The 17,553-nt window shown below is 38.7% G+C and overlaps 1 protein-coding gene and 1 pseudogene across 7 annotated transcripts in view; one reads left to right on the top strand and one right to left on the bottom strand.

Annotated features, from left to right (window-relative positions):
* ATL2 (atlastin GTPase 2) overlaps positions 1-7,585 on the top strand; it is an 80,186-nt gene extending 72,601 nt beyond the window's left edge. For 4 of the 7 annotated variants that reach the window (XM_007970904.3, XM_038006810.2, XM_007970909.3 and 1 more), the window contains 5 exons: positions 1,208-1,264; positions 2,222-2,293; positions 2,966-3,397; positions 4,846-4,860; positions 4,955-7,585. In XM_007970904.3, the coding sequence (XP_007969095.1) occupies positions 1,208-1,264; positions 2,222-2,293; positions 2,966-3,397; positions 4,846-4,860; positions 4,955-5,062 (684 nt within the window). In that variant the 3' untranslated portion in view covers positions 5,063-7,585. The remainder of the gene's footprint in view (positions 1-1,207; positions 1,265-2,221; positions 2,294-2,965; positions 3,398-4,845; positions 4,861-4,954) is intronic. The other 3 variants (XM_007970907.3, XM_038006812.2, XM_007970910.3) reach the window with 1 other exon arrangement.
* Positions 7,586-15,633: 8,048 nt separating this feature from the next.
* On the bottom strand, positions 15,634-16,860 carry LOC103220459 (glyceraldehyde-3-phosphate dehydrogenase-like; annotated as a pseudogene).
* Positions 16,861-17,553: the final 693 nt, after the last annotated feature.

Here is a 17,553-nt window from a genome sequence, read left to right as displayed (position 1 = left end):
AGAGGATGGGGGAGAGGTGGTGTAGGCGATTCAAGACTATTTTTCCTATCCTCTTCAGTGACTCTTTTCAGTGATTTGAAGTTAAAACCAGGTACTGTGATTGCTTACCTGATTTTTGGTTCTTATGAAGGTGCTTTTTTATGTAGATAGTTGTTCAATTTTATATTCCTGTGAGGCGGTGATCACTGGAGGCTTCTATTTGGCCATCTTGCTCTGCTTCCTTCCCAGTTATGAATGAATTTTGTCAGTAGAAAGTTGAGATGAGCCAGGCACAGTGGCTCAAGCCTGTAATCCCAGCACTTTGGGAGGCTGAGGTGGGCGAATCACCTGAGGTTGAGAGTTCAAGACCAACCTGGCCAACATGGTGAAACCCCATCTCTACTAAAAATACAAAATTAACTGGGCATGGTGGCGCATGCCTGTAATCCCAGCTGCTCGGGAGGCTGAGGCAGGACAGTCGCTTGAACCCAGAAGGTGGAAGTTGTGGTGAACTGAGGTTGTGCCATTGCACTCCAGCAATAAGAGTGAAATTCCATCTTTAAAAAAAAAAAAAAAAAAAAAAGATTGAGATGAAAGACCCTATGTGGACTTCTAACAAACTCTCATCTTTTCCTTCTTACTCTTAAACTACAAATTAGGTATTTTTTTTTTTTTTTTTCCTTGAGCTGAAATACAATTTAAGCTGGTCAAAGTAAAATACTGGATAAAATTGTTTCTTAAGCTGGATGTGGTGGCAGACACCTTGTAGTTTTAGCCACTTGGGAAACTGAGGCAGGAGGGTCACTTGAGCCCAGGAATTCAAGGTTGCAGTAAGCTGTGGTCATCCCACTGCACTCCAGCCTCAGTGTTAGGGTGAGACCCCATCTCTAAAGAAAGAGAAAAAAAAATTTTTTTAAATATTAAAACACTGGCAGTAGGGGGTAATTGTGAATTTATTTTTATAAAGAGGATGGCATTTTATATCTAACGTTGTGCGTTACAACTTTTATGTTTTATTTGTTATAGAAATATCTCTGATATTATCTAGCAGCATATAATTTAATAATACTGAGAATAGGGTTAACTTTGTTGGAATAAGGTGATTTTTAAAGCCTAGAATTTACTTTCAATGGTGTGAATTATTTTAATATTTAATGACTTTTCTTTCTTTGGGGATGGGAGCCAAATTGCATAACCCATCAGTCTAACAAATCTTCTCCCTTTTTAGGCTTACATCAAAATTTATCAAGGAGAGGAACTTCCACATCCAAAGTCCATGCTTCAGGTAGACAGAGTGAGAGAGTGATGTGTGTTGTACATATACTTATTTATGAGGGAGAATAAAAATCTTTGCTTTAGAGAGAAATGCTGAAAATGGGGGGTGCTTTTTTGCACTCAAATACATTTTGCTTAAGGCCGTATGTGTCATGGGTCCTAAGGTTTCATACATTTTTTGTAACTGCAGATTGTAGGCCTTCCATGTGTCTAGGCCACCAGAAATAAGAGTCCACAATACCTTCTCTCCTGATGCTCAAAGTACAGGAAAATTTGTTTTATAAGATGACTTAATGTGGGCCTCTCTGAACTAAGCTGCTTCTATTCTGAGTCTTTGACAATGAATGTTGTTTGAAATAAGTCTTATTTTTATTTGGTGTTAATGATTTAGAGCTACTTCTAGTGAATATATAGTCTTTTTTTTTCCCCCTCTTTCAAATGGTGTTCGTTTGGGACAGTGCCATTTTAACCCATTCATATTTTTAAAAATTTACTACTTTAGGCTATTTTTCCATTTTATAGTAGATTAAACAGTATTTGCTGATAAAAATTTGTGCAATAAGTTTTGTGGGTTTGAAAATGTCTTGTAAAATACTGATTATGAGAGAGAACCAAATGAGTAATTCTCGATTCCTAGCACCTGGAGATCCACACATTTTAGGGTTATATCTATTTATCTTTATCCATTTCCTGAGCATATGTGGTGTTTTCTACAGACACACTTTAACATCAACCTAAGTGAAACAAAATTAGGCAGGCAGTCCTATTGGAACCACTTACCATTGTATCCTTTATACCAATGTACCCTTCCATAGGAAAGAAAAACTGGAAGTTACTTTATTTGGTTCGTTTTCAGAGTTGATTAGGGTTAGGGTTAGGGTTTATTGTACATAACTTATTATGTTAATCAGAATTTTTAGAGTCATAGAGTATTTTTTGCATAATAATGGCACATTTTATTTTTTAGGCAACAGCTGAAGCTAATAATCTTGCTGCAGTAGCAGGAGCAAGAGATACCTATTGTAAAAGTATGGAACAGGTTTGTACCTAAAATTTAAATTTGAAGCTGGAGTGAGAAGATTTTTAAATTTTTTTAAAAAGTATTTAAAAAAAATATTTTAAAATAATTGAGCTAATTCATGCAGCTTTTGGTACATTATTCCCTAATTCCCCTTTATGGTCTTTGCTGGAAATAAACTATAAGAAAATAATTCACATTTTAGAGAGCAGAATTTGAGCAGTAAGTTATTAGATAAACTCTACTGAAATATCTTCTGACAAATGTGTGATTCAGAGTGCTGTTATTTCGTGGCTTCTGATGTTAGTAGCATTAGTTTAAGGCCAGTAGCAGTTTCTGTACTTGCTTGCTCAAACATTAAAATATCTTTTTGGGGCATTATCTTTTACCCACTCTCTTGCCAACAGTTTTGTGTACTATTATGGTGTATGGATGGTCAAGTGAAGGCAGGTACAGAGCGCAGTGTAAAATTTTTTTGTCTTCAGTTTCAGTTAGTCATAATTGGAAAATTATTTTGCTTGAGTAGGTTCAACATATAAAAAATAACTAGATTATGATAACCTGTGAGGTATTGTGAGTTTAAAACTGAATCATGTAAGTGGTTTGACTTTCTGAGACTAAAAACTATGAACAGGAACTTCTTTCAAGTGTTAATTATTTCCAGCATGTAATACTGTAATTCTCTCTGTCCAGGTATGTGGAGGGGACAAGCCTTACATTGCACCTTCAGATCTGGAGCGCAAACACTTGGATCTCAAGGAAGTGGCGATAAAACAGTTTCGTTCTGTAAAAAAGATGGGTGGAGATGAGTTCTGCCGTCGTTATCAGGACCAGCTGGAAGCTGAAATTGAAGAAACCTATGCAAATTTTATAAAGCACAATGATGGCAAAAATATCTTCTATGCTGCTCGTACCCCAGCCACACTGTTTGCGGTCATGTTTGCTATGTATATAATCTCAGGACTGACTGGCTTCATTGGCCTAAACTCTATAGCTGTCTTGTGTAACCTTGTCATGGGGTTAGCACTGACATTTCTTTGTACTTGGGCATATGTTAAATACTCTGGGGAGTTCAGAGAAATTGGAACAATGATTGATCAGATTGCTGAAACATTATGGGAACAGGTTGGTATCTATCTTTTGGTTTTTCAGTGGCTAATCTTATTTTCCTGTGATTTTCCATCCTTTGCAGTATTTGTACTCCTACTTTTCCTTCATATGAGAAATGTCAAAAGGATGTCTTCTGTTTTCAGATGTAGAATCTTTATGAATTTAAGATTTTTTCTTTAAAGTTACAATTTTAATGTACTTTGGTTAGCCTAAATCTGTACTGTCCTCTGGATAGATTCTTAGTGTAGGCCTGATTATACCAGACGGTGGGCAGGGTCAGAGTCTGTAATGATTTTTTTTCTTTGAGTAAAGAAAATATAAACAATGAATTATTTGAAGGTAAGGAGAAGAAGTTTGGAAGTGGTGCTTTTGGAAAGGAAAATAAGTTTCTTCCTAATACTGGCAAGCAGCAATGCAGGAGAAATGCTGGATGGTAGACAGGTCTTCATTGCCTTCCATGAAGATAGTAGTGATTTCCTGATGTACTATGAGGAACAATCCTGTAGGGATTTCTTACCAAGGAAACTTTGACTTTTGTATTATGGAAATATTAATTAGTAAAGCAAAGCGCCATGAGCAGAGAACCACGTTCCATCATAATCTTTTACCTCAAAGCAGAATTCAAAGCCAGGCTGTGAACTCTTGCCCAGCAAGTATCTACTAAGGAAAGCCATTTTGTGTATCTGCCTCCTGTGTGCTGGAATTACCTGTGGACAGAAAATTCCACTTACGGATGTTATTAAAATGATCTTTGTGAAATACTTGAACATCATGTCAAGGACCAGAATGAAAGCTACAGTTATTAATGATGACCACTGTAATAGGCATTTCAGATGCCATTTCTGACTCATGAAATATTGCGCTTATTTGAAGATCTAGGACATGCGAGTCCATGTTTGTTTTGGCTATAAACTCCAAGACTGAAGAAGCAGACCATTTTTTTTTTGAAGAAAGTTGATTGGATATTGACTTTTCTTGTAATGATGTTATTTTATAAGGTGACCCACTATATTAATTTGGATTTTGTATTTATTCTTTAGAGAAATGCTCTATTTAAATCCGATTGGGAAGTTTATGTTGGGGTATTTATTCTATTTAAATTTTTATCTCAATCTCATTACTTGATGTTTCTTTGATATCTTCTAATAGAAGATGGATGCAAAACTATCGCAGCTTCACTTTTAAGAAAAAATTAGCTATTTTAAAATTTGGGATCATTATTTTCTGCAATATAATTTTCAATAATTGTACAATATCTTCTTTTGAGAAATATTCATCTCTTAAACAGCATTGATTCTAGGATTTTAGAGGTACCATTATTACAAAACAATTAAATGGAAGACTCTAAAGTGTATAAAATAATTTTCAGTATAGTTGAGGTAAGGTGATCAACTAGTCAGATCTGTGCTGTGTCAACAAACCTTGTCTAAATTTCTTTGCATTTCTCTTTTCTTTTGCTTCAGAGGAGTCCCAGGAAGGTGAGAACCTACAGTCTCAAGTTCTTGTAGTCTTAAACTCTTTAGCTTCGAGGCACTCTGAGTCATTCTCCTAACAAATCACTTCATGTTTTAGGTGTTTTCCAAACTCTTTGAAGTTACTAGACGTCGAATGGTTCATCGTGCTCTTTCATCAGCACAGCGACAGAGACTGTCATCCAACAATAACAAGAAGAAAAATTAGACAGTATTTTTAACCTTTTTCTCTATCTGAAGTGTTCACACTTATACATGTAGGACAATAAGCAGGACCGTCTGGGCCGGTCTGCATAAATGCTGTATACACAATACCAGATTTGATGCTGCATATAGGGTATGGAATTGCACATCCATCTCATAGGAATTGTAAATGGTTTGAATAAGAGGAAAGTAATTTTTGTTGCATTATAAAATGTCTAGTAGCATCATAAGTTTTTTTGAGAGAAGCATCTTTTTATTTCCCATATTCCTGGTTATTTTCATCATTGCTTTGAATTGAATTTTTATATCTATTTTTATATGTAACTCTTTTTTTACCTCATGTTTTTGTTTGTTTTGCACATTTCTCATACCACAGGTATTGAAGCCCCTGGGTGATAATTTGATGGAGGAAAACATAAGGCAGTCTGTAACAAACTCTATCAAAGCAGGCCTGACTGACCAGGTGTCTCATCATGCCAGATTAAAGACAGACTGACAGTTCATCTCCTCACGGACTCCACTCTCTTTTTTTTCATGCTTGCTGTACAATGAGAACTCAAATAAAAATAAACCAAAGTTTACAATCAACTGTAGAAGTAGTTTAGTGTAACTGGCTTCACAGATGGCTGCCACAGAGTGTGAAAATTGTTTGTTAGTTTTAAGCATTCTTTTAATGGCTCCTAAGACATGCAGATTTGCTGAGGAGCATTGGTTAATCATGCACCTTTGTGCCATGTTTAATTCTTTTATTTCTTTTTACTTAATCTAATGTTAGTGAATTTGTCTTATGTAAAAGGATATTTCAGGGAAATATTTTCAGAAATCTATTTAGAGTCTCTTTAACACAGTGTCCCATTGAAATTTTAGTTTTTAGAGAATTTATGAATCACTGTTTCAAGAACCAGATTGGAATGACAATGAAGCCTTTATTGAGCCACTACATTAAAAGTATATATTGCTTTACCGCCTTCAATACCAGTATTACATAAATGCATGTATCAGAAACTTCACAGAAATTACATGACAACTCTTGTAGCTAAGAAAGTAATTCTGAGGTGTACATTTGTCTTGCCTTTTTAAATTTATAAACCTGCCCTAAAAGGAGATGCATATCTGGGAAACTGAACTGTCTTTTGCAGTTTAGCCTTCATGTACATAAAATATGCCATTAATTTTATTGGGGAAGAAATTCCATCCAAAAATGTTGCCTACAGCTATGAGTTAAGAGTGTCTGTACAGTGTGTAGCTTTTATTTTCTAAAATCACAGATAGGGCATGTATATGAATTATAAATATATAAATACGATTTTGTATTAAAAGTTTTGTAGTTTATGGCAAAATCTGGTCCTGTGGTAGGCTAAATAAGTACAGTCCCTGTGAAAGGAATGTTTGTGGCTCATGTCAGTGTGTGAATGCATAGACAATTTGAAGTTTTTGATATATTTGTGATATTTATCTTGAGCACTGCAATCTCACCCCCCGCCCCAAGGGAATTCAATGGGAATGTTTATTGTGACTTTGTCCTCTGTTGCATTTTAAAGTTATTTCCTGTAATTTATTTTCAGTACATAATTAAAAATTTGTTGTATATATAAAATGAAACTTGTGATTCTTTTTAAAGGAATTTTTCAAGTATGTATTCCACTACATAAACCACATTTGTTTATAGTGAAAAGAGCATGAGCAGGAAACACCCCAGTTGAGAGCTCTAAGGCATTGTACCTCAAAGCTAAGCTTGTAAAAAGTTAATTTTCTCTGTCTGTCTCGATAAGGGAAATCCTATGATTAACCTAGTTGTAGATGGGGATTATTAATTTCTTTCTCTTTTTTTAAAATTTTTTTTTTGGTGGTATATGTAAGGCTAATATTTTTTCAGTACTTTTGTAGTCTTCTTTATGAACACCTATTAAAGTACCTAGTTTTGTTTGTTTTTTTGAGACAGAGTCTCTCTGTCAACCAGGCTGGAGTACAGTGGCGTGATCTCGGCTCACTGCAACCTGCACCTCCTGGGTTCAAGTGATTCTCCTGCTTCACCCTCCCGAGTAGCTGGGGCTACAGGTGTGTGCCACCATGCCCGGCTAATTTTTTGTGTTTTTAGTAGAGATGGGGTTTCACCGTTTTAGCCAGGATGATCTCAATCACCTGACCTCGTGATCCACCTGCCTTGGCCTCCCAAAGTGTTGGGATTACAGGTGTGAGCCACCACGCCCGGCCCTTAGTTTGGTTTTTAAGCGAAGAAAATGCAGGTGTTGAGTTACATGCGTGAAAACTCTGAATTTACTTTGGTTGATACATCTTCCCTCCCACTCCCAGATTCTGTTTTTATATGGATTGTATTTGTTTCCATCTGTATTAAATTGCTAACTTACTCATCTGTTCTTAAAGAATCTACCTGAAAAGTGTCTTTATTCTGCCACCCTGTTTTATGAATGCTCTGGACTGTTTTTTTATGAATGAAAAAATAATTTGTTGTATAATAGCAGATTTTCTGAAATTAAAGACTTAGCTTACCTTTAAAAAGTTAAAATCTAGACCATTGGCTTTCTTACATTTCTTATTGGAAAAGCGTGCTTTCCTCAAAGAAGACAATTCTCTGCAGGATTCCAAGAAAGCACTTTGGTGTTTCTGTTGGAAGATTCCGAACATTGGTAGGCACGAAGCAGTAAGAGGATGAAAGACAAACTGCAAATTGTTGATTGACACATCAGCTTTGGTGTTAGCATCTTTTCTGTGGCAAAGTTTTTAGTAATCTATATTACCAGTGTGGTTTTTAAAAAGAGATGAAGATTTTTCTCAAGAACAAATGATTTATCCTCCTAATTAAGATACAGATAATTCGCTGTTGGGAAAGGGGCAATCATCTGTGACCCTGCTATTTAGTATTCCTTACATACTTCTCATGAAGATAGCTAGTCTTGCTTGCACTGTGAAAATACTCTACTTACAGACCTCCATAGCAGTATTTCTATGAGGGCTATATTTCCGGAGAACTTTGGGCTGGGGTTGCTATGTTTTTTTACTTCAGTAAGCTTGGCAGGCTGCAGACCTCTTTTGCTGTAGGTATGAGTGCTGTTTTAATTACGTTGTTTTGTTATGGGATTTTTTTTTTTTTTTTTTTTTTTTTTTTTTTTTGGCCTTAGTGTGGTTAAGAACCTATTAAAATATACCACAAAATTTTGGAAAGCACTGTGGTGATGGCTGTTATGTATATATCGAACTGGCTTTTTGGAAAGCAGATGCTTAGGCTTTTAACCAGGTAATAAATAGGCTTTTTGATTAGCCGCTTATCTGCCAGTGTGCATTGCTTAAGTCCATTTCACACTTTTAGGCTTTAGCCTAAACATGCGTGTCCTGAATTCCCTCCCTCCCTCTAACTTGACCAGAATGGATCTGCACATCTTGGGTTTTTTCCATTCGTGTCATAGTCGTGGAGTGAGGATGAAAATTAGCTTGAGTTGCTGTGCCTCTGGTAGCCATCTTCTCACTTGGCCGGAGATTACTCATCAAATGACTGTTAGATTCTGTTTGGAACCTCTGCCAGAAAGAGAATGTGACTTTGGGGAGTCTTCCAGTTACTGGTTCCTGTCAAATCTAGATGGGGGGTTTCCCAAGCAGCACAGAGAATTGCTCCCTTACCTTCTCCATACTGAAGTCTTACATTAGATCCTAGGAACTTCTGTCTTTCAGATTTGCATTTTGCTGGAAGTTAGACTGAGGAATTGAGCTGCCCTTAATGTACTCAGTGAAATACAACTTTCATGTCCTTTTAGGATTGTGACATTTGCTGCTTTTCAGAGCCAAATATATCAGCTGAATAGGTCCAAACTGCCTAGAGATATACAGGAAAGGGCTTAGGGGAGGGAAGTCACAGCCTTTGCATAGCTCAATAAAGCACCTCCATATATATGTTAGTACTCTCCATACTCAATGGCAGTCCTGTGTGATAGGTAGGAAACCACTTCAACCAAAAGAACCTTGGGCATCTCAGGCTTGCAACTTAGGACTCGACTCTACACACCTCCAGAGGTTTCAATCAGTTAGAAGCTTTAGACAATGACAAGTAATGTTCCCAACTCAAGATGCAAGGACTGTCTTGCTGCATTCCTAAAGGCAGTAAGTGGAGGAAGTAACATCTTGCTAATACCGAAACAAGCTGAAAATTACCCGTAACATTACCACTCTAAAAAATGACGCAAGAAGTAGAAATGTTCCTGTCCATTTGATTGTACACCTGAGAGAACCATTACTTTGGTGTGTAGTATTGGAACCTTTCCTCTGCTTATTGACATGTCTACATATGCATAAAATATACTCGTTTTTTGTTTTACACAAAAATAGAATTATCCCGCACATGATATATTTTTTTCATGTAACGGGGATATTTTCCTAGGTCATTATGTAATTATTTAATGGTTACTTTGATTCTTAGGGTAGGTGGAGTTTTAAGGAGAGAACACTAGACCTGGGATCATTGCTGAGATAGCGCGACTCTGTGTCCCCACCCAAAGCTCATCTTGAATTGTAATCCCCGTAACCCTCATAATCACCAGGTGGAACCTGGTGGGAGATGATTGGATCGCGGGGGCAGTTTCCCCCATGCTGTTCTCGTGATAGTGAGTTCTCACGAGATCTATTTGATAGTTTTATAAGAGGCTCTTCCCCCTTCACTCATTCAATCTGCCTCACCTGCTGCCGCGTAAGACGTGCCTTTTTGCCTCCGCCACGATTGTAAGTTTCCTGAGGCCTCCCCAGTCATGTGGAATTGTGAGTCAACCCTTCTTTTATAAATTACCCAGTCTTGGGCATGTCTTTATAACAGTGTGAAAAAGGACTAAAACAACTGCTAAGAGTTTTCTTTTTATGACAGTTTTCCTCCTATAATAGGATTGTTGAGAGAATCAAATAAAATGTGAAGGAAGGGTGCATGGGAAGCAGGTAAAAGAACAGAAAATTGTGCCCTCAAGTTTGCTTGTTTTAAGGCTGGATCTGCTGTTTAGCCACCTGTACTTGAAACTTGTCCATAACTTACTCCTCGACCACCCCCACCCCATCCCTGGCATTTGGGCTGTTATTTAAGAGTTCTCTAACTTTCTGACAAATTTATATGGTAATTAGTAAACAACATACTCATTCTGGAGCCAAATGGGTCTGCAGCCACGGACAGTAAGACAGGTCATCTAAAATGGCATGGTTTAGACTTCTCGGTTACAAAACATGAAGACTACCTAAAAACTCAACCTAGATCTGGAAGAATACTTAAATTTCAATACTAAGCAAAGGAGATGAGCTTATAGTTAAAACTGAACTTTGTTCCTAGCTCCACCACCCAAGCTTCATGAATTGGTGCTAACGCTTATATAGCAGTTGAGCCTCAGCTTCTTCATCTATAAAATAGGACTAATATTACCGCTCACAGATGTTAGGAGGATGTGATGAGAATTTCCACATCCTGGCAGACAGTCTTTTAAATCTTTTTTATGACGCTGATATTTGTAAACAAACACCTATCTTCCAAATTGTACTTATTTTTAACTTCCTCTGTTTCCTGAAGAGGATGGACAAGATGAAGTTTGGAGGGTGGTGGTCATTGCTATTTTTGTCTATGGAAGAAAGCATTTTGTCAGTACTTTTCCCCAAATAGGTTGAGCTCCTTGGAAAGAAGAAACCATACTTTATGCACCTTTTTTACATTATCAAACATTTTTGTGCATACTAAATGCTCAGAATGTTTTAACATGGACTGGATTAGTCAATTTCAACTCCATCTGCCTTCCATACTTAGGCATATGCCACCTACTGTAGGTAAACTTGGTTATTTGGCAACTGTGGGATCCTAAATATTGGTTGCTTTTTCTCCCCTTGGCATCAAAATATCAAAATATGAAGAAATATGATCATTAAAAAAAAAACCCTCAGTAAAATAACTTTGGGGGGATGGTGAGAGTAGGCTACCTTACAGATTTGGATTATCCTTTTTTTGTTGTTTTTTTTTTTGGACGGAGTGTCACTCTGTCACCCAGGCTAGAGTGCAGTGGCACAATCTTGGCTCACTACAACCTCTGCCTCCCAGGTTCAAGCGATTCTCCAGCCTAAGCCTTCGAGTAGCTGGGATTATAGGCACCCGCTACCACGCCTGGCTAATTTTTGTATTTTTAGTAGAGATGGGGTTGGCCAGGCTGATCTCGAACTCCTGACCTCAGGCGATCCACCCACCTCGGCCTCCCAAAGTGCTGGGATTACAGGTGTGAGCCACCACACCCGGCCTGTCTTATTTTTAAAACTTTAGTATGCTGATTTGATTTAATGCAGCGTCCTGAGTATCTGCTTATATAAGTCCTACCAGAATTGGGTTTACAGGTTGTCCTGTGAGGACAGGCCTGTATGTGTGTGTGTGTGTGTGTGTGTGTGTGTGTGTGTATATGAACACACACATATACATATAAAAATATGTGTGTGCATTTATCTCCAAGAGGGATGTTTATATTATTTAGAGAGGACAGGGCAGTTTTTCCTGGGAAGACTGAAGGTTTTGTGTGTGTCGGGGGATATAAACATGTTTGTCATCTATACTAAATGCTGCCAGTGCTCATGTAGTAGCCTTGGGGTGGGTTATTCTTACCTCTGATTTTATAGAGGAGTCATCTCAGGCTCAGAGAGGTCAACCACATTTACCAAAGGGAGGGTGCTCTGGGATTTGAAACCAGGTCTACTGGCTTTAGAGTTCAGAGTGCTATGTACTTACCCACCCTATCACACCACTGTGAAGAGTAAATAGTCCCTCCCAGAGAAGAGGAAAGAGAGAGAAGGGCCAACATCAAGGAGGAATGCAGCAATGGTCCAGCATGGCTCTGCTAGGGAGTTACTGAAGGGCAGAGATGGATGTAGGAGTGGAATTGAAGTTTAAAGACCTGGGCCAGATTGTGAAGGGCCTTTCAGATCAGGTAGAGGGGCTTGACATTTAGATATTAAGGTTACATGGACGATTCCTAGAAACATAGAACAGCTAAGCGGCCAATTCTAATACTCTAGTTTCTCAAAGTATGAATTTTTATTTTTATTTTTTACGGGCTAGGGGTGGGGTCTCAAACTCCTGGGCTCAAGCAGTCCTCCCACCTCAGCCTCCCAAGTAGCTAGGACTATGGGCATGCACTATTCTACCTGGCTCGCTTTTTATTTTCGATTAGAGTCACCTGGAGTGCTGTGTTGTAAGTGTACACTCTCGGGCCCCACCCACATTGCATAGTGAATTTAAATCTGTATTTCTACCAGGTCTCTCAGGTAAGTCTAATGCATTACTGAAGCTTGAGATCAGTGTTAAGTGTTTCCTAATGAGTAGCAGAATTATGGATTTCTCCTGCTGTTTCTATACTTTTCTGACTAGGAAAGATTTCTGCACAGACAGAGCTGAAATTACGTTGTTGTACTGTGTTCTTTCCCTGGGAGGAAGGTGGAACTTGTATCGGGAGGGAAAGATCTTGGCCATAGATTGGAAGTGTGCGCTTCTTCCATGTTAAAGTAAATGTTGTCTCTCAAATTATAGACGCATTCTGAAGCTTGGATATTCTTTCAAAACTATGCCATTTTGCTTCACAAGCTTTGTACTTGTTCTTTCCTTTTGAATACTTTTGTGAAGGAACACAATAGTTTTAGACATAGCTGATTATTGCAGTCTTCTTTCATTTCATTAGGGAAATGTTTAAGAATGATTATGACACTTCATAATATTCCCTGTTCTTTCATCAGCTTTGGAATACAGAGAAAAGAACCTCAGGACTAATTGTATAAATCAGCAGATCGTACCTCCTATCAAAGTGTAATCCTTAAATTTATACATGACTGTCATCCAAATACACAATGAATACATAATAAAATTTATTCAACTCCTTAATGAGGAAACCAGAGATGGCAAAAGGCTGGTTCAAAGCAGAATTGGAGAAATAGGAGTTATGTAGTCCACCAGGAAGGGCATTTTGAAATGAGTATGCTGAGTAATGTGATCCCTTAGTAGTAAATGGCAATGCCAAACAGATCTAGATCAGTGAGTCTTAGACTTTAGTCGCAGGAACCCCTTTGGCTCTTAAAAATTGAGTCCCCCAAATGGTCTGCCAGTATTTATCATATTAGAAATTAAAACAAAAATGTTAAAACATTAAAAAACAAGCCAACTATATGTTAACTTTTAAAAATTGTATATATTAAAGGTATGCAACATGCCATTTTTATATACATAGTGAAATGATATAGTCAAGCAAATTAACATATTCATCATCTCACGAGGTTATCCCCTCCTTTTTTTGTACTAAGCACACCTAAAAGCTGTCTTAGCAGATTTCGAATATACGATACAATATTATTAACTGTAGTCTTCATGCTGCCTGTTAGAGCTCTAGACTTACCCTTTGACCTACATCTTCCCATTCTCCTGCCCCTGGTAACCACCATTCTACTCTCTGTTACTATGTATTTGATTTTTTCCCCCTTTCTTTCTTTTACTTTTAGATTCCACACATAAGTGAGATCATGCAGTATTTTTCTATGTTTGACTCTTTTCACTTACCATAACGTCCTCTAGGTTCCTTGTCACAAACAGCAGGATTTCCTTTTTTAAGGCTGAATAATATTTCATTGTGTGTGTGTATATATATATACATACTATATATATACACATACTATATATATACACACACACACACACACAATCTGCTAGGATTCAATATATAAAGAAATATATAAATTTCTTTAGCAATTTGCCTAGAAGCCTTCTTGATAGGCATGCTAAGCAATGCCCCAGTATAACTTTGAAAGGACATAATCTACTGCTTTTTCCTTTAGTTTTAAGTTTTAGATATTTTTTCAAAGCTCATGTCATGCTTCTTTTACCAGAAACAGATTGGGTCAGACAGCCCAAATAAATTCCATGTGTAAACAGTAGAAATTGAGACTGTATTATAAACCGCTTTCTTTAAGCAATCCCCTCAAACAAACGAAAGCCCTTTTTAAAATTCAATCTGAAATATGCACAAGAAAATTTGAAAGTATAAAGACATTCACCCTTAAGATTCTGATGTACTCATCAGAGATAAACACCGATACCATTTTCCCCCTTCTCATCTGTTATTTGTGTTAGTGTGTACAAGTAAGTGGTCCTCTGTATTTGTTGGTTCCGCATCCATGGATTCAGCCTACCTCGGATGGACAATTGAAAAGAGTGAATGGTTGCATCTGTACTGAGCATGTACAGTACAGACTTGTTTTCCTTGTCATTATTCCCTAAGCAACTAGTTTCATAGCATTGACATTGTACTAGTTATTATAAGTAATCTAGAGATGATTTGAATCATATGGGAGGATGTGTGTAGCTTCTATGCAGGCCATTTTCTATAAGGGACTTGAGCATTGTGGATTTTGGTATCCACAGGGATCCTGGAACTGATCACCCATGGATACCGGGTGATGACTGTATTTGAAAGTTTGGTTACTGTGCTGTGCATACCCTGGCCTTACCCCCAAGAGATTCTAATTCAGTTGCTCTGGGTGCAGGAATCAGTATTTTCAAAAGTTCCCCAGATGATTCTGTTGTGCGGCTAGGACTGAGAACCACTACCTAATCTAACCCCATCTTCAGCTCTTCCTGGCCTCCCACACCTGTCTTTTGTGTTCTCTATAATCCACAGTCTGTTATTAACAATTTGCCTAAACAATTTTTCTCTCTGTGTGCATTCTCTTCATTGTTCACTTTAACTGAAACCCTGGTGTCTTCTATTCCCCTAGTAGAATTTCTCCCCTGCAGCCCTCTCAAGGCTGGCTTTCTCCCTCCCTAGCTACTGTTGGTCCTAACAGAGGTGATGTTCCTGTGCTCCATTGCTCCCTTTCAAGTCTTTTTTCTATTAAACAGCAAATAAAACAGCTTCTTTAAAGTTGTTGGACTTTTCCACTTGTCACCCCAACTTACTGTGGGCAATCTACTGACCTCCCTACCATGCCCCCTCCTTCATTGATAACTCTAGCACCTGGCTTCCAGCCTTTTTCTCTTGTTCCTTCTGTGGTCATTCTTGGATCCTTAATGCCACATGAATGACCCATCTCATTTCTTGACTTCTTCAGCCCCCAAAAGACCTCCTTTCCTCCATGTCTACTCACTCATAAGTCATACCCTTCTACTGTGTCATTACTACCTCCCAAATCTAGATTTTATGGCTTCCTTTCAGTTCACTGACTGCGGTGTTTCCTTTCAAACAATCCTCTGATCTCATCGAAGCCTCATCCTTTCACCCTACTGCTTGTTCATACATATTGCCCTCATCTCCTTGCCTTCTTACTCAGCTGAGATGCAGTGGTCCAGCACTACAAATATTCCTTAAAAATATCCTTAGCTACTCTGTGTACCCACTTAATGAAACTTCAACTCTGTTTATAAACCCAAGTCTCTACCTGTACCTACACCTAGCAGTTGAATATTGTTGGAGAAAAATCATGGAATCCTATTGATTAGAGTATTTTTTTTTTTTTTTTTTTGGCTGAGCACGGAGGACTTTATTGATGATACATGACAAGGTGGGGCTCCCTAGACCCCTCCCTCTTCAGGGGGGTCTGCATGGAAACTGTGAGGAGGGGAGATTCTCAGTGTGGTAGGAGACCTAGTGCAACAGGGAATTCCTAGCAGCTGAGGGCCTGAGGCTGGTGGTCTTGGGGTCTTACTTCTTGGCGGCCATGTGGGCCATGAGGTCCACTGCCCTGTTGTTGTAGCCAAATTCATTGTCATACCAGGAAATGAACTTGACAAAGTGGTCACTGAGGGCAATACCAGCCCCAACATTGAAGGTGGAAGAGTGGGTGCCGCTATTGAAGCTGGAGGAGACAACCTGGTACTCAGTGTAGTCCAGGATGCCCTTGAGGGGCCTCTGATGCCTGCTTTACCACCTTCTTGATGTCATCATATTTGGCAGGATTTTCCAGATGACAGGTCAGATGCACGACTGACACATCGGTGGTGGGGACGTGGAAGGCCATGCTAGTAATCTTCCCATTCAGCTCAGGGATGACCTTGCCTACGGCTTTGGCAGCACCAGTAGATGCACAGATGATGTTCTGGAGAGCCCCGTGGCCATCATACCACAGTTTCCTGGAGGTGCCTGGGATGAATAGAAAGGAAATGTCTGGGTTAAGATAAAAGATTGTGGAGACCAAAGTTCTTATATGCAGAGGAAGTCTTCAGGTAGCAGGCTTCAGAGAGAATAGGCTGTAAAATGTCTTCTGGGGGGCAGTGATGGTGTGGATGGTGGTCATGAGTCCTTCCGCAATGCCAAAGTTGTCATGGATGAACTTGGCCAGAGGGGCTAAGAAGTTGGTGGTACAGGAGCATTGCTGATGATCTTGAGGCTGTTTTCATATTTCTCATGACGCCCATCATGAACATGGGGGCATCAGCAGAGGGGCAGATATTATGACCCTTTTGGCTCCCTGCTACAAGTGAGCCCCAGCCTTCTCTATGGTGGTGAAGACACTGGTGGACACCACAATGTACTCAGCGTCAGCATCGTCCCATTTAATTTTGGTGAGATCTTGTTCCTGGAAGATGGTGATGAGATTTCCGTTAATGACAAGCTTCCCATTCTCAGCCTTGACAGTGCCATGGAATTTGCCATGGGTAGAATCATACTGGAACATGTAGACCATGTAGTTGAGGCCAGTGAAGGGGTCATTGATGGCAACAATATCAACTTTACCAGAGTTAAAAGCAGCCCTGGTGATCATGTGCCCAGTATGGCCAAATCTGTTGACTCTGGCCTTCACCTTCACCATGGTATCTCAGGATGTGGCTGGTGCTACACGAGAAGATGTGGCTGTCTGTCAAATGGGAGGAGCAGAGAGCCGCTTCAATTGCATTACCACAATTCTGAAATAGGTACTCAGTTGTCAACCCAAAATAAAATTCTAAGACCTCCCCCAACTATCTGAATGGACTTTGTCCTTGGTCAGGGCTCTCTTAAAATTCAACCTGAAAGACCAGTTCAGGCCATGATGGGAAGTGGGCGTCGGATATGCCTAATTAAACCTCTCAGGCATTCACATCAACACAGACTTTAAGTCTGATAGGAAACATTTTACAGCCTATTCTCTCTGAAGTCTACTACCTGAAGACTTCTGCAAATAAGAACTTTGGTCTCCACAATCTTTTATTTTAACCCAGACATTTCGTTTCTATTTATCCCAGGTCTTCAGATAAACTCAACCAATTGTCAGTCAGAAAAATTTTAAACCTACCTATAGCCTGGTAGATTTAAAAGGTTGTTTAAAGACATTACTATGAAGATTTTCAAACATGAAAGTAGAGAGAATAATGAAGTTTCATGTACCTATCACCCAGTTTAAATGATTATCAGCACATATCCAGTCTGGTTTTATCTACACACTTCCATTCCCCCCACCTGAAGCTTGACTATTTTGAGGGAAATCCCAGATATTATATCATTTCTATCATAAATACTTGGGCAT

Source organism: Chlorocebus sabaeus, chromosome 14, assembly GCF_047675955.1.
Source record: "Chlorocebus sabaeus isolate Y175 chromosome 14, mChlSab1.0.hap1, whole genome shotgun sequence".
NCBI lineage: Eukaryota > Metazoa > Chordata > Mammalia > Primates > Cercopithecidae > Chlorocebus > Chlorocebus sabaeus.
Note: the sequence above shows the minus strand (reverse complement) of the source record. Positions and strands in the feature narration are given on the sequence as shown.